Here is a 25,335-nt window from a genome sequence, read left to right on the forward strand (position 1 = left end):
GAGAGAGCAAACGCATTCCTTTAAGAAATGCAGATTTAGGAATGAGGAGAGCCAAAGATAGAACCTGGAGCACAATCTGTATTTCAGAGAGGAATGCAGAAAATGAGCCAAGAGGAGAGGCTGAGTGGGAAGAGCCTATGGAAGGAGCGAAGATGTCACCGAAGCTAAGAAACGGGAGGTGTGAGAAGGGCCTCCATAGTCGCGCAGCGTCCACCAGATAATTCTTCATTGAGGAAGGTAGCCATCACCAGCCAGAGGTTTATCTCAGGTGCCAAGGGAGAGGGGCTGTATTCCTTTTCATTAAAAAAAAAAAAAGTTTTATTTTAATTATGTGTAGATTGTGTGTGTGTGTGTGTGTGTGTGTGTGTGTGTGTGTTTTGTACACATGAGTACAGTGCCAAGGGGGGCCAGAAGGAGGGTGTGGATTTCCTGGAGCTGGAGTTATAGGTGGTGATGAGTGCTTGAAACAAAACAGTACATGCTCTTAACCTCCGAGTCATCTCATCAGCCACTGTATTCCTTTTAACTTAGTAATTTATGTTGAGAACACAGGAGTCAGAAGGACTGGTTATAAGGGTAGACTTATAACTCGTGGGCAGCATCAGCAAAGGCTTATAGAAAATCCCTTTTGCCAGTATCCTAATGATTGTACAAAGTACAGGATAGGAGTACTTAAGGGTAGCTTAACAGGTGAATATACTATCTATCTATCTATCTATCTATCTATCTATCTATCTACCTATCTATCTATCTATATCTATTAATATGTTACAGTCAAGTTGACCTAGTATCTAGGACAAACGTACTCAAAGGTGAGAAGCTTGGCATGATGGCTCATGTCTGGAGCACTTGGGGAGGCTGAGGCAGAAGGATAGGTATGAATTCAAGGACTCTGATTCATAAAACAAAAACAAACAGCTGGCGGATGGAGCTCAAAAGGTGGAATGCTCGCTTGGCATTCGCGATGTCCTGGGTTCGATCTAAACCCTGTGCAAAGCCAGGTGTGGCGGCTCATATCACATCTGTAAGCTAGCACTCTGTCAGGGGAGGCAGAAGCCTAGACTCTTCGGGTGTCTGGGCCGAGGATGTTATGGTGGGTCAGTACTTTTCTCAGTGCTAGGATGGAACGGTTGATTAAAAACAAACAAACAAACAAACAAGAAAACTGCTGGCTCTCAGCTGGCTTCCTCCTTTTCACTTTCTTTGGTCCCGGCCTCAGCCCACAAAACAACCTGCCCACATTTAGTGAGTATTCCCAACTCCAGTTAGTCCTCTCTAGAAACACCTTCACAGATGTACCAAGACACACGTCTCACCAGAACCCCTGCCCCAGTTTCTGTCTGTTTTTTTGTGGGGTAGGGGGACCTGCAGAGTCTCATGAAGTTCAGGCTGGCCCCAAACTCGCTGTGTAGGTGAGGATTTCATCCTCTTGTGCCCACCTCCCAACTGCAGGGATTCCCGACTGCACCATGGTACCCAGTGAGTCTAAAGGATTCCAAATTCAGTCATGTTGACAAGGAAGACTGACCCTCAGCCATGCTGAGGGTCAGCCTTCCAGGATCCAGACAACTCCAACCTCTGGGAGTCTGTGAGGGAAATTTGAGGCTGGGTTTGTACGGTAAGACGCTCCATCTCAACTGCGGGTGGTACCATCCCATGGATTGTGGTCCTGGGGCTTGAAAAGGAGAACAAGCGCTGAGGGCCAGAGTTGTTCTCTCCTTCCTGCCTCGGGCTCTGAAGCTATGTGTCCTCCACCATGACAGACTACCCTCACACGACCCTCACACGGAGCCAACAGAAACTTTTCTCTTTTTATTGCCACAGAAAAGAGATTCAGGACGGCTCGGGAAGTGCCTTGGAGGTTGCACGTGGGGCTCAAACATATCTCTCCCTGTAAATGGGTTTCCTGTGAGAGCCCTCGAAAACTGTAGGTTTATAGCTGGGAAAACCCATGTGGTCTTACACGTGGTTCCTTACTGTGTTCATTTTTTTTTTTTAAAACAGGCTCTCACTGACTGACCTAGAACTCAGTCTCACAGGCTGGCCTCGAACTCACAGAGATCTGCCTGTCTCTGTCTCCTGAGTGCTGGGATTAAAGGTGTACACTACCACGCGTGGGTCTTACTCTTTTTGAGACAAGGTGGCTTGCTGTACCCGAGTCCATCCCTTTGGCCAGGCTGGTGGACCATGGAGCCCCAGAGATCCTCCTCTCTGTCCCCGATCCCACCAGCCTTGAGATTACAGACTCAGCTTTTCCCAGGGTGCTAGGGAACCGAACTCAGGTCCCTCATGCTGTGTGGCAGACACTTCGCAGACTCAGCTCTTTCCCCATGTCTTATTACTACCTACTGCTTCCAATGTCACCCCAGCCCACAGTGAGACCCCAGGAAAAACAAAAGAAAAAAGTCTAGAAGTAGCCAATATTTCCTTAAGAAAACCTCAAAATAGATTTCAAATATTTATCAAAAAGTTTAGCAGAAAATTATAAAGGATTTGATCATCTTCACCCACCCACCCACCCACTCATCCATCCATCCATTCATCCATCCATCCATCCTCCTATCTTTTTTCGAGATAGTGTTTCTCTTTGTGTAGTCCTGGCCGTCCTAGAACTCACTCTGTAGACCAGGCTGGCCTGGAACTCACAGAGATCCACCTACCTCTACTTCCCAAGTGCTGGGATTAAAGACATGCGCCACCACCACCAAGCCTTCATCTTTTATCTTTCAATACTAGCAGAAAACAAAACAAAACACAACCTCTATAGGTGCTAATCTAATGCTCCAAATGACTACTTTAAAATGTCAAGCTAATTGTGATCTCATGGAGTTGTGGAGAGTGGCGTGTGTGGAGGGGGATCCAATGTGACCCATCATGTCATCATCTCTGTCCTTAACAGGCTTCTTGACTCATAGTGACAGTTATAGAAAATTTACATACCATGTAAAAAGGCAAATTAGTGGGTCTAGAGAGATGGCTCAGCAGTTAAAAGCACCGGCTGCTCTTCCAGAGGACCCAGGTTTGATTCCCAGGACCCACATGGCTGCTTGCAACCATCCGGTTTCAGGGGATCTGATACCGTCTTTTGGCCTCCAGAGGAACCAGGCACATACTTGGTGCACAGACATATATGTAGACAAAACACATGAAATAAAAAAAGGGACTTAGGAGTGAGTGTATGTTAGGAGTGCTCCAAAGCTGAGGAGCCAGGGAGGGCTTCTGGGAATGACATCCATTTAGACCTAAAGATACGCAGGCGTTACTCAGACAAAAGTGGAGAAGGCCAGAGACTCTTTCAGAAAGAGGGAACGATGACATGTGTAGACTTGACAGCAAGGAGAAGGAGGTCACATTCAAAGAACGGAATGTTCACCAAGCCCGGTTCCTACAGTGTTCAGCGGATGAGGCAAGGGAGGCCCTGTGATGGGTTACAGGATAGAAGCCCTCCTAAGTTATGTTTACAGTCTAATGAGGAGCCGTGCAAAGGTCTGAGCAGAGGGATGGGGGGATGGTGTCTTTAGAAAGACTCCCAGAGCATCAGCGTGGAGGCTGCTATGGAAGCTGGCCAGGCTGGGGATGAGGAGAGCTGGTAGTGATCATATCTAAACTGACTGGGGGGGCTGGAGGTTGAAGGTGGGCAACGGACATGGACAGTTGGACTGTAATCAACAGGGTGGGGTGATGGAGTGGATAAGAGAGAAGGAAGGATATAACCAGTGAGAGCTGTTTCTGAGACTGTATGCCTTGAACTATAATTACCTGGAAAAGGAGGATCGATCCAACAACCTCTGGATCACATCTGTCGGGGAGTGCCCAAGGCAGGATTAGAAAGAAGTTCACCCCCAGTGCCGGCCATGGGGAAAGGCCTCAAGGACAGGGCTCTGGAACTAGATGGCTCTTGGAACGAGGTGGGGTCAAACGCACCCAGAGGGCCGAGTCTTCCCAGTACTCATTACTCTGACTTTGGTTTCCCCGGGGGAATGTATTCTATACCCTCTTGCCAGACAGTTCCCAAGGACTGTCATTAACCAGAGATGGAGGCAATTTGCAGTGAGGGACCAGAAGTCAGAATTCCCGGAAGTGTCTAGAGAGATGCTCAGGGGCTCCAAGTGGCAGCTGTGTAAGCCTGAAGGTCCAAGCTCCTGCACCTCAGAACCCACATAAAAAGCTGGATATTGTGATGTGTATGTGTAAGGCCAGCAAGGGCACTCAGGTCCCCGTCCCCCCCACATTCTCGGCAGCTAGAGGCTAGAAGTGTACACCCCGAGGAAAACAAAACCCGACAGCAGCCACGCCCATGGCAGAAGGCCTTAGTTTTACTGAGAACATGTTTACTTTTAGGTGCTTGAGGACTGAATGATGTCATGCCACCCACGGGATGCACAGAACACTGTGGCATCTGCAGATGGTATGGACGGATGCAGGGGCAAGTAGGAGGTTAAGATGAAGATACAACACAGTGACCAGGCATGGTCTTCACTGCAGGAGATTCACCCCTAAGATCCCCTCCAGGAAGGAACTAAGACTCTGAGGCTTGAAACCTGGGAACCCCAAGGCTTTCTGATGGTGGTAGAGGACAGGGGTTGGTGGTTGGGGTGGTGGGAGGGTGGTGTCATATACACGGATGGAGCCCCATGGCGTTTTCTTCCCTCAGATGCTTTCCACACTTTCTCATTCCCTCCTCCTAGACTCAGTAGTTGGAAACAAGCTGGAGCATGGGTTCTTGTCACGGGAGTCAGAAGCAAAGGGCAGAGGAGCGTCTATCTTTCTCAGCAGAGTTCTTCCCACCACCATTTCTGAACAGAAGAACTCTTAACTTTCCCTAAAGCCCCAAACTTCTGACTCTCTGATGCTTCGGGGTAGAGCTTCCAGACATCATCACCTCCTCTCTTGTCCTCACCTTTCTTCTTCCTTTGAATATGGCCAGCTATCACTGATTTGCCAGATAGGCAGAGCTAAGAATTAATGTATCTAGTCACTCCTCAGGGCCTGAGGCCATTCAAACATTTAGAAGCCCCCTAAAGTGCTGCCCACTAGGAATAAGCCCCCCGTCCTTCAGGTCTTCTAGTCAAAGGCCTTTACTGGGGGTGGGTGGGGAGGGGTGGGGGGTGTTCTGGGCTGAAGCTCTGGAAAGGGAAGGAGGTGTTCCCACAGAAAGTGTGAGATCTGTTTTTCAGTTCAGTTCTGGAGGTTAACAATGAAAAACTGGCGATGACTTCTTTTAGGGGTATGTTCTTGAAAATACATATGAAAACAAAAATCTCCATTCTATCAAGTTTGCTGTTCTTAATAAGAAATGCTCCTCGACTTGGATGTGACCATCTACACATCTGCTACAAATCATTCAATTTACTCTTCTAGGGTTAAATATTGCAATGATTCCTTTAAAAACAGGCTAGCAAATGTTACATGTTAAACCCTCTACAAATTACACATACCTAGGCCTATCTTGGTTTTGAGCTTAAAAAAAAAAAAAGTGCAGCTCAAAACCTTCAGCCGCTGCAATTGAGGGGTTAGCCTGCAAGGCCTTTGACGGGGAGATAAAGAACAGGCTTTTCTCCACGCCCCCCTCCCTCCAGGAACACACCTTTTGTGTGCTCTGCCTAGCCGAGGAATTTCCCAATTCCAGAGTGGAAGGAGGGGGAAAGCATGGTGGCTACAGGCTTTTACAGAGCTGGCTTCCAACCACAAAAGATTACATAAAAACAAAAAGCAAAAAAAAACGAAGCTGGGATTCTCTGATCCACCGGAGGAAACGCAAGGCTTTCCGTGTTAGCAATAAAAACATCAATAACAAAAATCCCAAAGGGCTTGGGATTCCTTTGGTTTCTGTTTGGCATGAGAAGGGTATGTTTTCTTTGTCCTGTCCTTATCTACTGTACTCAGATAATAGTTTTACTTCATTCTTGTAGTCAAATTACTATTTTACTGTTGCTCAAAGCAGAACGGTATACAAGGTAGTCTTGCATATGCAGAATGTTAGAATGGACCTTTTTGTAGGGATTGTTTTGGAAGAGTGGTCGTGCCTCCCAACCCCAACTCAGAAGCTGTCTCTGTGGCTGTGAAACTCAATGATTTTGCAAAATGGGTTCAGATGGGTGCTTTGTTTTGTTTTTTTAACTATCAGTTTATCTGGCCAAAGAGGTTTCTCTGAAGCCCTCATTGTAAAAATAGAAACGAGAGAATCTGCTAGAAATGGTTATCTTTTACTTTTTGGTTGTTTCTGGTTTAAAAGCAGATGCAATGCTAGCTCCTGTCTTTTGTGCAAATGGTGAGTGGGGCCGTGAAACTGAATTCCCCCAGCCAAGGGTTGACCAAGAGACTGGGCTTGACAGAGCCCCCCCCCCCCCCAAGTCTTTGGCATTACAAATCCGTGGGGCAGCTGCACAGCTGGATTCCTAGGATAAGCAAGTTAGACTTTGGTTTAGGGGGCACAACTCTTGTAACCATTTAAATGCTGTTTCCCTAAGCTTTCAGGGCTATGGAGGGAGTGGGGGAGGGGCAAGAGAGCACTTTAAGTACAAAAGATTTCAAACCAACCCATGACCTTCCTCGGACATCTGCACGATCAAATTCCATATATTGTAACAGGGCGCCAGCCTATCAGGATCTCCGATTAGCAGGTCCTTGTACGCTCTTCAATGCACATAATTTTTTTTTTTTTTACATGCAGATTAACAACGGCCTACCTTCAGAAGAAGGAAAAGGCTTCCTCTCAAATGAAATCAAGTCCAGGCAAGGGTGAAACTCAACGCACAGAGTGTGTTGGGTGGCATTGTTCTCTGGCTTCCAGAAGATGAGAGTTTCAATTTCATCATCTTGTAACACTGGCAAACACGATGCTGTGGTTGGCAAAAATCTGCCGACTGCATGGGTCTTCCCAAACCTGGGCCGAGACGCGCTGCAACGCGGGCATCGTGGCACAGGCACAGGCTGAAACTAAAGAACTCTCATGTGAGACAGTAATTCAACTCATTTGCATGAAAAGTCTCCAGGAGCAAAAGATCTTTTACAGTGTCCATCCCACGGGCGCCCTAGCACAGAGAACAATGGCTTCCTCAACGGAAGTTAATGCAAGGGGACACTGAGATTTCAAAGGAAAACCTCCTCTGTCCGCTTTGCAGACATTCACCAGTCCGCTTTAAAATAAAGCACTCGGGAGTGCTTCTGCTGGGAGTCTTCACGGCTCCTCCACTGAGAGTTTGGTCTTCAGAGTTACAAGCAAACAAGAGAGAGCCTTTTTAGGAGGTAATGGTGGCAGTTGTTGTTTTTTTCAGATCCTTCCATTTTGTCCGACTTCCAGTCAGCACAATTAGCTCGACATGGAGGTTTCTCTTGTTCTAAAAAAAAAAAAGAACCCTTTCAGTGGCGTGCTCGACTGTGCACAATATGGGCACCAGGACACAGGGCTGGGAAACAGCACACTTCATCTGGCACAGAAGGAATCGCGCTCTCTGTCTCTCTCCCTCTCAGATGGGTGACGATCATCTCCCTTCCTGGCCTTTGGCTGGGTTTCTGTATGTATCTTTTTTGCCTGTGTTCTGTAAAAGCCATGACCACCTGCTGTATGTACAAAACTTGTGCTTGTTACATTCGTGCTTGTTACATTTCCCTTACAGAACTTGAAAGACCCAGCTATGACATCGTGTTTACTCAATATCATTCCCCCAGTTTAAAAAAAAAAACACACACACACACACACACCACCCTACATGAACCGAACATGCCATGCTTCAATCTGGCCCCAGTGGCTTTTTCTCGGAAAGCAAAACGTGTGTCTTTTTACACCAGGGCTTTCTTCCCACCCCAGGGGTGTCTTCCATTCTTTTGTGGCTCAGTTGAAGGCGAAGAGGGCTCCAGACCACTAACCAACAGAAGGGAGCCCTTTTCTTCCACCTCCTGGGAGAATCTCAGATTGAATTTATCTGAAGATAGCTTGCTCTCTTCTTACTTATTTGCCACCATTTACGAGGAGGACAGCACACAACCACCACCTTGGCTTCAAGATCCCGGGTAGAGAGGCTCACGGGCATTTTTTTTTTTTTTTTTTTTCTTTCCAACCATCTTTGGCGAGGCCTTGCTTCCTTCCACTCCAGTAAGTCGCGGCTTGGGGCCATGGAAAAGGACTGGGTGAGAGTCTCAAGTGTCCGTTTGAAAAAAGACAGCAAACCAGCACCCCCCGCTCGGCCCCCGTCCCCCAGCACCGCCACCAGCACCTCCGGGCCGGGCCGAGCCGGGCCGGGCCGCACCGCGCGCCCGCAGCCGTCTACCCGGGGGGACGAGGCGCCGCCGGGCCGGTGGGGCGTCGCGGCCGCGGGCTTCGCGCTCCGCCGCCCGGCTCGGGCTCCCTTCCCCCACGGCGCCCCCTCCCCCTCGCCGCGCTCCCTTTTGTTCGCTCGCCGCCCGCCCGCCCGGGCGGCCCGAGCGCTAGGCCCCGGCGTGGCCCGGGCCGAGCCACCGCCACCACCGCCACCGCTACCACCGCCGCCGCGCGGCCTAGAGCCCGCGCCCGGGAGCGGGGGCCGGCGTCCGGGCGCACGGCGAGGCCGCGGCGGCGGGGGGGAGCCCCAGGGTGGCGAGGCCCGGCTCCCGCTCTCGCACACAGACCCCCGGCGGCGGGGAGGCGCGACACGCCCGTAGCATGGAAGCCGCCGCCGCCGCCGCCGCCGCCGTCGCCGCTCGCACGGCAGCGGGCGCAGCAGCAGCAACAGCAGCCGCCGGCGGCGGCGCGCGGAGCAGAGGTCGCCCGAGCCGCGGCCCGGACACCCGGGCTTGAGCGCTGCGGAGGCCCGCCCGGCCAGGGGGTGGGTGTGCGCTGGGGACACGGGGGCCGCGGGGGTCCGGGCGGACGGGGGGTGGGGCGGGAAGGGGGGGAGCGTCGGGCCCCTCGTGCCACCCCGCGGGGTCACGGCGAGCGCGAGGCTCGGGCCCCTTGGCCTGAGTGGCGGCGGCCTGTCCCACCCTGGCCTTGGGGACGGCCGGCCTTCGCGCCCAGCCAAGCTTCTGGAGGTGGGGGGGCCCCCTCCCCGAGGCAAAGGCCGGTGTTGCTAGGCCCCACCGGCTCCAGAGGGGGCCACGTGAGCGCGGGCTCGCCTCCCCCCCGCCAGAGCTGCTTGTGCACAGATGATTTTTTTCCCCCCCAAGGCCTGGGTGCCCCCTCTTTCCCTAGCTGCCCCTTGACTTGACCCCCTAGCGCCCCACACCTCAGCAGTGTACTACCCAGAGGTGAAGAAGGGATTTGGACGTCTCCCCCCCACCCTCCATACTCCCCCCCCCCCAGGTGCTTGAAAGAAGAGAAGGTTGGAGGACGAGGAGGAGGAGGAGACTGGGGGGGCTGCTGCTGCTGCTGCTGGTGGTGGTGGTGGTGGTGGTGGTGACAGGGCTGGAGGAGAAGGACGGAAGGGAGGAGGGGGCTGGGTGGGGTGGGGGGTGACAGGCAGAGAGGAGCCTGGTCAACCAGCCAGCACCACTCTGCTCAGGAGGCCAGGCCGGCTCCTGCAAGCCGACGACGCATCCTGTGTGAGGAGACACACACATAGAATTGCTTTCTTGGGGGCTCTCTTTTGTCAGCCACCAACACAAGAGAACACACACTTGACACACACGTACACAAAGATCTGAGCCAGGTTGTGGGAGGTAAGTGGGGGAAAAAGAGAAGGAGGGGGAGAGAGAAAAAAAAAAAAAAAGAAGCAGTGTCTGCGGTGGGCTTCAGGGTGGAGGGGAGGGGGATGAGCCCCGAGAGGCTGTTGGGGGGGCTCGCGAGGTGAGCATTTATTTCCAGGGCTCTGTGCTCGTGTGGAGGGGGCACACACAATGACCTTTCCCTCCTCAGGAAAGCCCTAAAAGGGAGAGGCAACCTCCCCCCCCCACCCCCCCACCCCCAGCCAGCTCCCAACCCTGTGCTGATGATTTTCAGGGACTTGTTGGCAACTCAGCGAGGGTTGCCATAGCTTTTTTATGTAGGGTGACCAGAACCGGCTGAAACTGGTTTGAGGCAGATCAGCTCCTGAACACAATGCAGTCACTGAGCTACTACAGTGGGATAGCAGCTTCCTCCCTTCATGGCAGCCAAAAGCAGAGGACCTTGCAGGAAGGTACCATGCCAACACAGTATGTAAACGCACACGTAGACACCACACAGCACTGGTACGTGACTAATGGCACCCTAGAAGAGCCAGCGTAGAGATGATGGGAGAAAGGTGCAGCTCTGCAGGGTCTCAGATGAGTTGGGCTTTGCCTGCCTTTTTTTTCTTTTGCTTAAGGGATGGACAAGGAGCTGAGATTTATGACCCTTATTAAAGAAAAAAAAAAGTATGTGCCTTATTAGGGTGGGGACACTTGGTTTGTGCAGTCTCTCTCTCTCTCCGTGTGTTTTTAAGGAAACAACCAGAATGAACTGATGGGTTTGTAATGGCAGTTTGTTGCTACTTTGCATGCCTTTTTTTCTCTTGCAGCCTATGTTCTGTTTTGTGCTTTTCCTTGTAGATGCTACTAAAGGGTGTTGGGGATACTTGGGACTATGATGAAGGCCAAAAGGTAACAATATTGTTCTAGGACACGAGCATAAATGCGTTCCAGTGATGCTGTCAGCCATACATGCTGTCTTTTTTTTTTTTTTCTCCTCCCTTGTAGGCCTGTTGACTGGGGCTGCTTTTAACCCTTTCCTATTTGCAGAGAATGCAACCGTGCGACAGTAACTGAGCACTGGTCCAAAGTCTTTTCAAAAGGTCAAGGTTCACAAGGTGAGATATGCTATTTTTAGCATGAATTTAAATATTAATTTGCACATCCATTCTGACACAGACCGACAGTGGATTGGTACCCTGGAGATGAGTGGGGTTCAGAGTGGGGACCACATACCTTTCACGTTATCCATGTGTAAGGGGTCCCACTGACTTTTTTGATGGTGTTGGTATCAAGGAGCGATCTGAATGCCTTCATTAAATCGCATGTGCCTGGGCATTTGAAAGAGGCAGGCCTGGAAAGGCATGTCTAGAGGGTGGTAGGCGGCTGGGCCTTGTGGAGAATGCACTGCTTTCTGCATAGAAGCAGTCCACATGGCACATTTTGCCCACAATTGTAAAAAAAAGAAAGAAAAAGAAAGAAAGAAAGAAGAGCTTCATCAAATCGAAGTAGCCCAGCCAGCTTTTTAGGACTGGAGGAGCCTGGAGGTAGATTCGTCTTTTGTTCATCCATCACCTCTCCTCTTTCCATGCTCTCCGTGCTGACCCGAAAGGTTTTCCAGTCAAGTGGTGGAATGTCTTTTATTGATTTGGGGGGCTGTCGACAGTGAGTTTGCCATGGGATTATTTGTGGCATCCATTTCAGTGTGGAATGCTAGCGAAGGACTAGGAGGAACCCAGGTCTGCCGGGTTTTATCTGTGTAGAAATGACTGTTAGCTTGCAGCCCCACTGTAGTGGGTGGAAGAAAATGTCTAATGCTTTACTGCAGTTAGAATTGGGCCGGCAAAAAAAAAAAAAAATGGAGACTAGAGCTTGGAGAGGAGAGGAGAGGAGAGGAGAGCAGCAAATTAGCGAGGAACAAAGGCTCTGGGAGCTTCCAGGAGAACACTAAACGTTTTGCCTTGGGGGTTCCTTGTGCAAAGAACTGCAACTTCCCCAAACAGGAAACCAGTCACACCAGTCAGATCCAATATGATCTCAGCAGCAGAGCTGGTTCTGCCTTTCTTTCTGCTGGGTTGGTAAAAGTGCAGTCAAGAGGAGCCCATGGGAGACCTGATTGCAAATACATTTTCTCTCTTTGAAGTGCGTATCATGTCCTCTCTGGCTTCAGCAGACTAGTCTAGTCAGAAATGCGAAGGAGCTGAGAATTGGTGAAGTTGTGTGCTGGCAGTGGTGGGCATCTGTCAGCAGTGGAGGGCATTAAGTATCCAGGGGGTTTTATTGTTGGAATTTCTAGGGGCGGCGGTGTGTGTGGGGGGTCGGGACACTGCAGAGAGTCGCCTGTGTGCTGGCACTGTCAGAAAAGGGGGGAGACTGGAGTGCATGGCTAGCTCGGAATATTTTATGGAGTATTTAATAGAGATAAATGTGATCTCAGACGGATATACCAGCAAATAGCTTCCACGATGGAACAAGGTTCTTTGCAAATCACTGTGCTAAAATTGGTTTTCAATTCTACCTCATTTTCGACTGCCCAAGTTCTGCAGACAATTGTGGTCGAGAGAATGCTTGTCGAGCATATCCCCATCTATACTGCGTGGTGGGTTGGCCCCTGCATTTCTGGTGCCAACGAAAACTCAGATGGCTAATGTGATAAGCCTTAATTAGCTTAATACAATAAGCCATTCTATCGTTTAGTCCTTCATTCCTGTCTTTCTAGGGGCAGGGGTTTTTATTTAACTTTCACAGCTCGCCCCTTGCAATGACCGTTTCTTGAGAATGTGTTTTAAAAAAGCCCTTTTTAGGTACGGCATGTCATGGAATGTTCTGGTCTGGTGTACTCTCTTGGTGCTTTTAGCTTTGTTCTTTCCCCTCCCCTCCCCCAGAAGTCTCTCCTGAAAATAGCATTTGTTTTGCATTTAGGCCAGTCTTTCCAGCTGCAAATGCTGTTGGAGGCTGGGGAGCTGGTTCTCTGGCAGCAATCATGAGCTCATCTTGGATTGGAGCTGGCCTCAGGTGTTGATCTCACGCTGGGCTGTAACAAGGTAGCAGGCCCACATCTCTGGGGGTGGGGGGAGAGGGACCCTGGGACCCAGAGCATTCTGGAGAATAAGCAAGGGCATGCTCCTTCCTGGGAGAGCCGGGAGGGAACACCATGGCACCCATCCTGGAGCTGCAGCTGACGCCTGCTTGCTGTTTCCTGAGGCGGTCTCTGAGGCGGACCTTCGGGCCTTCCCTGTCTGCAGCAGGAATGTGCGGGTTTGGCGAGAGCACACTGGAAAGAGAGTGTAACTGGGCGGTGAACACTTGCCTGTTTTCATCCCTTGCCTGATGTTGACTCATATTTTCCATGTTAAGGAGCTCTCAATGCAAGGTTGTTGCCTTTTTTTTTTTTTTTTTTTTTTTTAACAGCTCACACTAACCTGGTTCAGGATTTCATTCTTTGTTCACAGACTCCCTTTCTCACGGTCCTTCCCTCCTGTCCTTCCTCCCTCTCCTCTTTTCTCTGACACCCCACCCACCTTGGAGACAGAGTTTATTAGATAGCCCAGGCTGCCCTCCAACTTCAGCCTTCTACCTGGACTCTTGAGTGTTGAGATTACAGACATGTGCCACCACACCTAGCCCAGCCCTGTGGCTCCTTTTTAAGAACAGTCTAGGAAGGAGGTAGACCTCATTTAAGTGGTCTTTTTTTTTTTTTTTTTGCTTACACTTTTGGCTAGGCTGAGTTACAGTGTTAGGATTTGGTCCCTGCCCCCCCCTCCCCCGTCTTTGGAATCTTTCCTGAGCTTCTGTGTTGTGTGGGTTTTGAGTAACCTTGCCCACGTCCTTGGTAGAGTTCAGCCTTGCTAAGGACAGCTGGTGCAGAAGTTGCCCTGATGTGGAACCTTAAAAAGGAATGGTAGTACAAGGTGACAAGGATCTGAAGGCCATTGGGGGCTGCTCCTTCCTCAGCCCCCAGAGATCTTTCCTTCACAAACGGTCGGAACTGAAACTGCAGCCCTCACAGCAGCAGCAGCAGCACAGAAGCCCGTATGATGGTGTTAAGTATGTTTTAGGGATGATCACTAATGAAGGTATGGATTTAAGATGTTCAATTTACACCCAGTGACATTTGCTCAGGTGTACAGTGGGTTTTGACATGTATGCAGAGCCACCTCCGAGTTGACCTAATCCATGCAGAATAACTCCGTCATGCTGCACTTCTTGCTGCCCCTTTGAGGCCACCTCTTCCCCACCTGAGCCCCTGGCAGCCACAGTCTGTCTCCCTGCAGTTCTGCTCTTTCCTGGCCATATTGTTTGAGTTTTCCCAGGATGCCCCCAAAATGGCGTCTTCACTTGGCAAGATGCACCCACAATGCGTCCTTACTGCGTTGTGTATTGATTCTTGGTCCTTTTTCTTGCTGAGTACTATTCTGCTGTGTGGATATACCACGGTTTGTTCATCCTTTCTCTGGTTGAGGAACAGTATTGTTTCCAGTTTCAGGTGATTGTGGGAAAAACTACCACAAGTGTCTGGGTACAGGTTTTTTGCATCAGCATTTTTTGTTTTATTTTGTTGTAAATAGTTGGCAATATTTGGTACATGTGTGTGAATTTGAAGTGAATGGAATAAATTCAGCTCACTGTATCGTACGGAAGAGAACTGACCTTGACAGCTGCAGTTAAGACTTTGCAGAGACAGAACTGGTGGCCATGAAGACACTGGAGAGAGAGATGCTCCTGATAACAGACCGCTCTAACGGGATGACATGCTTTATCACCCTGAACTAATCGGAATTAGCCAAAATGGAAACCGAAAGCTGCAAGTGGTGAAACAGCCTTTTATTTCTTCCGGCAGTGTTTTTCATCTCGAGACTAGTTTGGCAGTTTCGCTTGTTTTCCGTGAAACACCACACACTAACAGAACTGAGATTTTGGAAAAGGATCCGGCAGATCTCTGTTGAAATCTTGATTGTCTGTGGTTCTCTTCAAAAATGCCAGGTGTGTCTGCCATTTGAAGTCACGGCTCCCTTGCAGGGAGGTGTAGGGAGTTGGGCACTGTCATGGCGATGATGGCGTGGAGAGACTTGAAAACAAGTCCTTTATTTTATTTTTTGAGACAGTCACCCTCGTTTATAGCCCAGACTGTCCTGGAACTCATTTTGTAACTGAGGCTAGTCTCTAACCCTTAGTGTTAGATTTCTTTCTTTCTTTCTGTTTGGGTTAAAATCATTTGAGTTCGTGAGGGAGGAAGCGAGAGCTGAGGATCAAATCACTCTGGGTCAGGCAGACGAGGCAGAGGCAGTGGTGGTGCTGAGGGAGGTGAACCCGGGAAGTGTCAGCTGTGCAGGTGTGAGGAGGGTTCCTGCCACCGGGTACCAGAGGCTTGATGGTTTTGAGCAGCAGGCAACATCCGTGTTCTGGGGATGCTGAGGAAACAGGAGCCCAGAGATGAGAGTAGGAAGTGGTCCACAGAGCTGTCACACAACTGACTGGCCATCCGCTGTCACCGTCTGGGAGAAGCCCTGAAGAGGGGGCTTCGCAGTGGAACCTGGAAAGTCCGTGAACGTGTGGGGCTGGCCAGGGTTCAGGAAGAGCATGTACGCAATGGAGCAGTGATCGGAAGGTACAGGGAGAGCCTGGTAGGCGTGTGGTAGCCATATTGATGCCCCCGAGGCAGAGAAGGGCAAGCAAGGCGGATGAGGATCTTTCTGTGATCTGGACACTAGTATTAGCAGAAAGTTTTAGCCTTCGTCCCCAAAGTCTCGTGGGAATACCTGGAAATGGAATGGAAGCTGTTGAGGCTAGAGGTAAGGAGATCAAATGGGTCACCTGCAGCAGTTTAGGGAGAAAATCTGTGTCTTTACATTGAAGGCTAGGCACATTGCTTACGAGAGCGGAGTGGAGGGGTAGTTCTGCAGGGGTCAGTGGCATATGGTGGCACCTGACTGGATCTGGGGAGTGAGGGGGCAGGAGGGCTGACAGAGGGTCCCGGAGGTGACATGTTCCTGGCAGCTGGTCCTCTCTGTTCTGAGGTGACCACGTCAGAGGCAGAAGAGTGGTGGTGAAGAACCCTGATCTGTCAAATTCAGGTTTGGGCACGGTTGCCTGGGCCAGGGCCCTCTGCCTCTTAGCTCTTTTGGTGTGGCTAACTGGGCTAGAGGTCAGACTGGGCGGATGGCAGCGTCACAGCTCTCAGTGGAGGAACCAGTTTGGAGATTACCTGTGGGTGCCTAAAACTCAGAGTACCGAGCCTTCTGTGCGGTAGGTTTTTCCTGTTCATATATACTTGTGAGAAAATGAGGCAGTTCTGGACACAAAGTGGAAATGAGAAGGAAGAGAGAGATGCTTTTGTCTTTATGTGCTCTGAAAACGAGGAGAGAGGTAAAGTGAGTTGAAAGTGATGAGAATAAGAGATTGACAGTAGTTTCTAATAACAGGGCAACATTGATAACATACTGTAATAAAGATTATTTAGAGCAGGAATTGTTTATTTTCTGGAATTCTCGCTTTAATATTTTCAGACTGTTGACCTTCGTAACTGCAACCTTGGAAAGTGAAGTCACAGATAAGGGGAGACGTCTCATTAGCATAGAACAGTGGTAACAGAAGACAGGTGGGAACAGTTTGGGGTTCCCTAAGAGAATGGCTTGGGCAGCGAAAACATCAAGAGGACTTAAAATGCATTGTTCCAGAACGTTGGGGTGGAGCTCAGGGGTGGCTGGCACGGGAGGGGTCTTGGGTTTCATCTTTAGCACTGTTGGAAACTGTTGGAGAGAGAACATCTTTAGGAAGGGACAAAACAGTTTCCACAGTTAACATCTGCAAGCACCAAGTATCTGGTGGGGTCTTTGTTGTTGTTATTTGTTTGTTTGTTTGTTTGTTTTTGAGACAGGGTCTCACTCTGTAGCTCTGGCCTCCAACTCAGAGATCTGCCTGCCTCTGCCTCCTGAGTGCTGGGATTAAAAATGTGCACCTCTATGCCCTGCTTTTAGCCTGTGAGTTTTAAACTTAGATGATTTTAACTAATGCTGAGGCAATGAGATGAGCCATCCCATTGGACAGTGAGGAAACTGAGGCAAAGACTCTGGCTAAAGGAGCCCAGATCATGAGTGGTGTTAGAGGTAGGATTTGAGACATGCTCCCTGCTCCCTCCTACATGGATAGTACTGGGGTATGCTGGCTCAAAGGAGGGTCCCCAGAGACAGCAGGTACCACAGGCAGAGCTACTGAGCTGCTGAGGCTGGTGGATGACTGTGCCCTGAGCTGCTAAGACTGGTGGGTAACTGTCCCCTGAGCTGCTGAGGCTGGTGGGTGACTGTGCCCTGAGCTGCTGAGGCTGGTGGGTGACTGTCCTCTGAGGCTTCAGTGATGAGTTCGGAGATACACCAAGAGCCTTCTCAGCACACCCAGAGGAGAATATGTTCTCTGTACCAGAGCTGGTTCTAGAAATAGCACATTGGAAGGACGGAAGTTCTCCTGGGCACAAATTGGAAGCAAGAAGGAATAGAGAGATGCTTTTGTCTTTATGTGCTCTGAAAATAAGAGAAAAGCAAAGTGAATTGAAAGCGAGATGAGAATAATGCAACTATAAATAAACATAGCGTTAAGAATTCTTTGGATCATCTTTTTCAGGCAGGACGTTCGAGAGGGAAGAGCAAATTCTGTTTGATCGACATCTGCAGACAGAAACATAATTTTAGAGAAATGCCGAGTGGCTTCCTTGGCTGTCACGGGCCTCCCCACTAAGGCTGCTGTCTGCTTGATGGTCTTTTGGCCCCCACACCAGTGTGTATGGTTTTCACTAAAGTTGATTGTTACACCTTTACACAATTAGAACTTCCTGGCATGTAGAACAGTCCTGGAGACCTAAAGATAAACAGGTGTTTGCTCAACTTCAGCCTTTTCCTTTTGAGATGTAGACTCATTTTGGAGGCTGATTCTTGGGGCTAGTAATTGGCATTGTTTTTTGTGATTTGTGTTCGAAGGGATAGATTATAGCAATCTGAATGCTATGACAAGAGTGTTGACAAGCTACATAGGTTGGATCATCAAAGCCCACTGCTTTAATAGATCTCAGCTGGATTTAGTTCAGATGTAATTTATAATTTTTGCCTCATTTTTTACAGTTAACCCAAATGGAGGGCAGGCTTATCAGGTAGTTCAGAGTAGATAGGGATCCAGAACCCAGCCTCTGGACCCTCACCTAAGACTCCTTCCACCATGATTTTCTAATGTATCCCAGATTTTTATGTTGGTGGTATATAATTCTGCTCCCATTTGAAATTTGTATTAGATGAACCTGAAAACATGAGTTAATAAACTTAAGCCTCCCACGTGGACTCTGCTAAGCTGAAGTTTAACAATTCTGATTATGTTTACATACTAGGACCAGGAGATGAAGTGGGGATGGTGATGCTCAATGTTTGGTTACTCCTGGGTGGGAAGGCCATGGAAGTGTTTAGATGCCTTTGTCAAAATCTCTGAGGTTTCCTCTTTGTGTAACCCTCTGTAATACAGACCTGTGTTCTATCCTTACGAGCCGTGGGACCTGGAGCTGCTTACTCTAACTCCAAACCAGACTCCCCCCCCCCCCCCCCCCCCCAGCGTGGTTGTATACGTTACAACAGAGTGCTTGGTAAAGGCATGCACGGAGTCCTTCCCCAAATTGTGGTGGGGAGTCTGTGTTCCCTGGTCTTGCCATTTGAGGACAATGCCATTGTTTTGTACTATTTTGGAGAAGCTTGTGCTTCTGAACTATCTTTTTTTTTTTTTTTTGGTTTTTCGAGACAGGGTTTCTCTTGTGTAGCTTTGCGCCTTTCCTGGAACTCACTTGGTAGCCCAGGCTGGCCTCGAACTCACAGAGATCCGCCTGCCTCTGCCTCCCGAGTGCTGGGATTAAAGGCGTGCGCCACCACCGCCCGGCTGCTTCTGAACTATCTTACCTCATTTGCAAGTAGATATTTAATCTTGACGATGAAAATTCAGAGAATATGTATCATCTGCTTGTGCCTAGGGCTTCAGCTACAGCTGCCTCAGAGATGGTTCAGAGTGGGTGAAACATAGGCAAGAAGATGGTGTGCATGACCCAGCTTGGTTGGACTTTCTTCTTAGTTGGAGCTAAACCTTTGGTATCACCTCTCTTCCCTCATGGGACAACTCAACCAATGCACTAACTGTGGTCAAGACTTCTGTTTCACCTTGAAACAGAACAAAACCCAGCTTTGCTGGGTGTGGTGTCTCAGGCCTTTAGTTGAAGTATTTGTCGGGGAGAGGCAGGCTGATCTCTAGGAGTTCCAGGCCAGCCAAGGTTACACAGTGAGGCCCTGTCTCTAATAACCAAATATTCCAGTTTAGCAAATGTCTTCCTCTGGCATTCTCTTCATGTATTTATATGACAGCAACTACATGTTCATGTTTGCACATGAACCATAAATATAAGATACACTTGGAAATTGGGCCTGGCGTGCCTGCCTGTAACTCTAACATTGGGGGTTGAGGTAGGTAGAGTGGGCTCAAGGTCATCCTCTGTTATATGTGGAGTTCAAGAATAGCCTGGATTACTTGAAAGAGACAGAAAGAGGCACATGATTTAAAGACTTAAAGGAAATGTGAACTATCTTATTAATTTTTTATATTGGTTATATGGTGAGCGAATGGTATTGTGGTTAAATACCCTCATACATTCCGCACATGGTCTGCCACATCCCACGACCTGGTGTTGAGTTTCATTTTACCCCTTCTCTCTTTTTTTTCCTCTCAAAAGTACTACTATTAGGAAATGTAAAACTGCATGTGGTTCTCATGTTTCTTTTGGACAGGATGGTCTAGGATGTTGGGTGGACATCTGTCAAAATAGTTTTAGTGGTATAACTCCTGGTGCCTTCCATCATTCATGCTTGTTTAGTGGCCCTTTGGTTGGAAGACAGAAAGTACAATGACTGTGTTAGTGTCCCCTTGTGAGAGAAGTCTTGTCTTTCCTAGATGGAGCCAGCTTTCTCCCCCTGCGTTCCTAATCTGTCTCTTGGTCACAGGGTCTGCACAGCTGCCCTTCAGTGTGAGTTCCCGAATGGGAACGAAAGCATGGCTTGTAGGTTCCTAGGTGTGTGCTTCATGCTTTAGACCAATGTCCTGGAAGGTGGACTTGCCATTCCTGTGAAGACTCAGCAGGAGAGTGGCTCGCTAGGATCGTACTATTCTGCTGGGTGTGGTGGTGAACACCTTTAATCCCAGCACTTGGGAAGCAAGTGGATTTTGTGAGTTTGAGGCCAGCCTGGTCTATAGTGTGAGTTCTAGGACAGCCAGAGTTACATAGTAAGACCCTGTCTCAAAAACAAACACACACACACACACAAACAAAAAACCAAAAAGCAAAAACCCCAAAAAGATTGCCCGATTTTAAGTGATGGATGGGTGGATTTGCACCAGGTCAGGTCGTCCTATCTTCAGCACAGCCTCCCCTACCCCACGCCCTACTTCCCCCTGTTTTTGCATGTGCAGTCTCTGCTTGCTCGTGGTGGTCTGGGCCTGTCACCCATGGCTGGGTGCCTGTCTAAATCACTTGTCACACTTGAACTGATACACAACTCATGGAGGGATCTTGTTACAATGTTTGGTTTGCAGTGCTTGATTGAACCCAGGGCCTGGGCTTACTTCCTAGCATTCACTCTAGGAATTGAATTCCACCCTCAACCCCTTTTTTGTTCTTGTGTTGACTGAATTCTAGTCTGAGTTGGCCTTGAACTTGTGGAAATCCTGCCGCGTCCTCCTGAGTGCTGAAACTGTAGCCCCGGCTCCCAGCTCCCCTTTAGCCCTTTGGCACCTGTAGTCTAATAAGGCAAAAGATGTCCTAGGGCCGTCAGGGCTCAGGTCCGCACATGAGCAATGCCGGCCAGTTTAGTTGACTCAGTGATTTGGGATCTAGTGAGAGACAGGAATTCAGTCTATAATCAGTCACCATTTTTGTCCCTATACCTGACAAGGAATTGAAGTGATTGATGACTTCTAAGAGCGAGTTATAAGAGAGCCACTGCACAGCAGCTTTGGAAGTGACTGACACTCCTTTCCAGCACATGGTAAAGGGCTGTCAGCAGTGAGTCCTGGGGACAGCTCTCTTGGGAAGGTCACTCCGCAGTCCCAGCCAGTCAGTAGATTGAGCTGTAGGAAGGGGCAGATGTATGATTGAGCTATGAGAGACTGGACTGGTGGGTTCTTACTTTGGGAAGGCACCCCGATGAACTCTGAGATAGTAATACGAGAGTGTCACATGAGGAACTTTACCCCATCTTTACAAAAGCCTGCCTTAACACACAAATCATAATGCAGTTTATATCATGTTGGACATTTGGCCACAGTTCGATGAAATATGAACCCGGGGCATTGACATTGATTTATTAGTTGTTGGCTGAACCTGTCATCTCCTAGTGTAGCTCACACTACACTAGGAGTTGATCCTTGCATGGTGGGAGTCTCCTCTGGGCTGGTGGGTTGGGCTGCTGTGGGGTCGCAGTTTGCTGCACTGAGACTGGACTGGGGTTTGGTGGAATGGGGACAAGGCTGGGGTAGCCTTGGAGAAAGGAGAGGAATTTTGAATATCAGAACTGTGGACAAATTCAGAATGTAGCTGGAACAAGGTAAGCCCAAGTTGGAGTATGCCAAGAATCAGGGTGAGCTAGGAGCCAAAGACCAGGAGTCAGCTCACAGAGGACTTCAGAAAGCACGTCATAGATGGTGCTCACAGTGCAGTTAAAGAAGCAAGAACGTGGGGATGCAGAGTGGATGGTGACATCAGAGTGCGGCATGGTAGGGATTGGCCTAAGAAGTGCTAAGAGGAGAGGCTCCCCAGTGCCAGAGATTGACCAGGTGAGGGAGGGAGTCTTAGGAAGGACCGGATCACAGACTACAGCCTCCATGTGGGTGGGGACAGGATACTGGTGTGGCGGAAGTGGGCATGTGGACAGAGCAGCAGCAGTTTCTTGTAGGGGTTGCCTCATGGTGGAAGACATTGAAAGACCTGCTGGTTTGCTGTTTGTGTGGCCTCGGGGTCACACGACAAAGACACGGCTACTGAGGGAACAGAGTGAAGGCAGAGGCAGAGGTGAGCCCAGGAAGTCACCTGCTGTCCTGATAGAACTAAGTTTTCTTCTTTCTAATACACATGGCCAAATATGGCTGTTGCTCAGCCGTGTTTCCATGGCCTCGTTTGTTTGCTTATTTATTTTTGAGGTAAGCTTGCTATGTAGCCCTGGTTGGCCTGGTACTCACCATATACCTTAGGCTGGCCATGAACTTGTGACAGTCTTCCTGCCTCAGCTTTCTAGAATTATAGCTGTCTGCTATCATGCCTGGTTCTGTGTCCTCATCTGAAATATAAGTGGGCATCACCTGTACTCAGTCAATTCTCCTTTCGCTTGTCAAGACCAAGCATCCAGCTGTCCCTGTGCGATGTGTCTGGGGCAGGGCTACCGCTGCTCTAAACGACTAACACTTTCCAGTGGGCTTGGGAGACCTCTTCCCGTCCTCCAGGACTGCTGTGGTAGGAGACATAATGGCGGGGCCGCGGGTCTGGGTTAGTGAGCATGCTCATGCTCTCCCTCTTGTCCTCCTCCCTTCCCCTCCACTGCCCTCTTCCCTTTCTCCCGATGCTTTTTTTGTAGTTAGCCTTCTCTTGTCTTAGTTATCTAACCCCTGCTACAGTTAAGATTCAGTGCCTCTGTTTAGACACTGGCAAAAACAATTATGGGAATGGGTCAAGTGGTGAGAAATGAGCTGCATGTGTTCATTAACGTTCACAAGCTGGGGAAGAAAGTGTTCCATTTATAGTCTCTATGTCTATGTGTATCTCTGTGGCTTTGTGCACATGCAGCGTGGTGCCTGTAGAGGCCGGAGGAGGGCATTGGGGCCGCAGTTACAGCCTGTGATGTAACATGGGTACTGGGTCAGGGCTCTGGTCCTCTGGAAGAGCAATAGGCACTTTTAACCACTGAGTCATCTTTTTAGTCACCAGGTGCTCTTTTAAAGTATTTGTTATTTATGGGGTTGGACAGATGGCTCAGTGGTTAAGAGTACTGACTGCTTGCTCTTCCAGAGGACCCAGGTTCAATTCCCAGCACCCACATGGTGTCTCACAACTGTCTGTAAGTCCAGATCCAGGGGATCTGACACTCTTCTGGCCTCTGTGGGTCTAGGCATACATGTGGTATACAGACAAAACACCCATACACAGGAAAAAAAAAAGTATTTGTGTGTGTGGGGGGTGAGATGGAGTGGGGTCTGGGGAGGTATGTAGGGCTGTGTGTGTGTGTGTGTGTGTGTGTGTGTGTGTGTGTGTGTATACAGAGTGGGGTCTGGGGAGGTATGTAGGGCTGTGTGTGTGTGTGTGTGTGTGTGTGTGTGTGTGTGTGTAGGGCTGTGCGTTCCACAGCAGGCTTGTGAAGATCAGAGGACAACTTTGCGGCATTGGTTCTCCCATGGGTTCCCTTCATGGGTTCTAGGCTTGTGGGTCCACTGAACCATCTCACTGGCCTCCTAGGAGGTCCTCTGTTTCTAGTGGTAGGAGAAGATTTTCCTGGTTCACTAAGTCAGTTCTAACCTCCAGCATAGAGCTGTTGTGTGATAGCCCTGACTTCAGCATGGCTTTTATAACTTTCTGTGTTCCTGTGGGCCATGGTGGCACACACCTTTAATCCCAGCACTAGGGTGGCAGAGCGAGGTGAATCTCATTGAATTCCAGGCCAGCCTGGTCTACAAAGTGAGTTCCAGGACAGCCAGGGCTCAGTTACACAGAGAAACCCTGTCTTCAAAACAAACAAACAAAGGATGAAAAACAAGAGGTGACTACAGTCATGTTGCAATTAGAAAACCGGCTGGAGCCACTTGACTTCTGAGTTGTTAGGGCGCTCAGCATCTCGGAGGGGTGTCTTTCTGTTGCATGCTTAAGGAATTGAGGCTCAGCAGCAGCATGGATGAGACCAGCTCTTCTGACCATAGCTCCACTCTTCACCTTCGCTCAGGAGCTGGGGTGCCTGAGCTCTGTAGTTTGGAACCTGAGTCTACATGAAGCTGGGAGATGTCTCAATGCCTGTAAATCACGGCAGTCCAAAGAGTGAGTGAGAACAGCAGGCATTTGAGGCCAGTTTGTACTATAGAGAGTTCCAGGCCATCCATGCTATCCTGGGCTAGAGTGTGAGACTCCCAAAACAAAAACAAAACCACAACTACAGAAACCAAAACCAAAGGAGTCTGTTGTCTCTTAACCCACAGTAGGGCAGGTGCGGCGGCTCCCAGGGGAAAAGCACTTGCCCCCAAACAGCCTCTGTGAATTCAGTCCCTGGTGGAAGGAGAGGACTGACTCCCATAAGTTGTTCTCCTGCCTTCGTGTGTGCCTGCCACATACACAATAAATAAGTAAGTAAATTAATAATAATAATAATAATAATAACTGTGTAGGAAGCATTTAACCTGAGTGTTTGCTTCACAAGCGCACGGCTCATGTCCTCAGATGCGGGAGGTAGGAGACGTGAATCACTGGAGGAATTGTGTGAACCTATGTTTAGGGTCTTGCACAGGCACATCAATGTCCATTGAAGCCCTTCTTAGATAGTCATTCATATGTACGCATGCCTGGAATCCTCATACACAGTATCTGGTAAAGTCCATGTCTGACGATCTGGTCAGTGTTAGTTTTGGGGGAATAACAAATACTTAGTTCTGCACTTGACATAGTAGTGATTGGCCTTCCATGGTTTTTATTGAGACGGGTCAGAATTAAAATTGTTCCTCTAATCCTGAGCATTAGGATATATCCTTGACTCCAGCTGGGGTTTCAAATTGAGCTGTTGTGTCTTTGGTTACACTGTGCTCCAGTTTCAGGTCATTGAGGGTAGGAAAAATCTCCCTCTGTTTTACTTCTTAGAAGACTTTGCCAAGGTGCCTATTTGTTAAGGGGGCTTAAGGACACTCTTTGTTACCCCCTGGATTGCTGGGACTTTGGTAGCATCTGCCTTCATATCGACTGTTGAGAGCAGCAGCATTGTGGCTTAGTTTGTTCTGGGACTCTCTGCTAGAACCCCCAGACTGGCCTTTTGTCTTTTTCTGTCTTTGTTTTCCAGTGAGGTCTACTCTGCCTAGCTGTGGGTCACCCAGCCTGGCCTTTGAACTTGCAGTAACTCATTTAGACAGTGCTGTGTTCTGGGCATTGTGGTGAGCACTTACTTGGTTTCTTTTGTTGCAGTTGTTTAGATTTATTTTATGAGTATGGCTTTTTGCCTGCATGTAAGGGCACAGTGGGTGTGCAGACAGAGGCCAGAAGAGTGTCAGATCGCCTGGAACCGGAGTGACAGATGGTTGTGAGCCACCCTGTCAGTGCCGGGAACTGAGCCTGGCCCTCCTGCCAGAGCAGCCAGTGCCCTTGACCACTGAGCCATCTCTCCAGAACCCACTTGCTTGGTTTCGGTTAACTCACAAAAACTCTCTTTAAAAAGAGAATACTCTTTGACTAGTTCTTGGAGAACTTCATGCAATATATATATATTTTTTTCATATTTACCCCACTCCTCCCAGATTTAACCCTATGCCTCTAAACACACATAATAACTCTTTGGAGTTAGGTATTCTTATCTCTCTTTTACATTTGTGAAGTTTTTTGTTTTTTGTTTTATTCTTGAGACAGGGCCTTGCAATGTAGCCTAGGCCAATCTTGAACTTCCAGTGATTCTCCTGCCTCAGCAT

The 25,335-nt window shown here is 49.1% G+C and overlaps 1 protein-coding gene across 18 annotated transcripts in view; it reads left to right on the forward strand.

The window, feature by feature from the left end:
• Positions 1-7,982: 7,982 nt before the first annotated feature.
• Positions 7,983-25,335, forward strand: part of Znf532 (zinc finger protein 532) — a 113,299-nt gene continuing 95,946 nt past the window's right edge. For 2 of the 18 annotated variants that reach the window (XM_042264159.2, XM_042264160.2), the window contains exon 1: positions 13,410-14,607. In XM_042264159.2, coding sequence (XP_042120093.1) covers positions 14,601-14,607 — 7 coding nt within the window. In that variant the 5' untranslated portion in view covers positions 13,410-14,600. Of the gene's footprint in view, positions 8,096-8,666; positions 8,805-9,414; positions 9,637-9,716; positions 10,537-10,632; positions 10,743-11,744; positions 11,767-12,546; positions 12,669-13,408; positions 14,608-25,335 lie in introns of those variants that run through there. The other 16 variants (XM_076555381.1, XM_042264154.2, XM_042264155.2 and 13 more) reach the window with 16 other exon arrangements.

Source organism: Peromyscus maniculatus, chromosome 19, assembly GCF_049852395.1.
Source record: "Peromyscus maniculatus bairdii isolate BWxNUB_F1_BW_parent chromosome 19, HU_Pman_BW_mat_3.1, whole genome shotgun sequence".
Taxonomy (NCBI): Eukaryota; Metazoa; Chordata; class Mammalia; order Rodentia; family Cricetidae; genus Peromyscus; species Peromyscus maniculatus.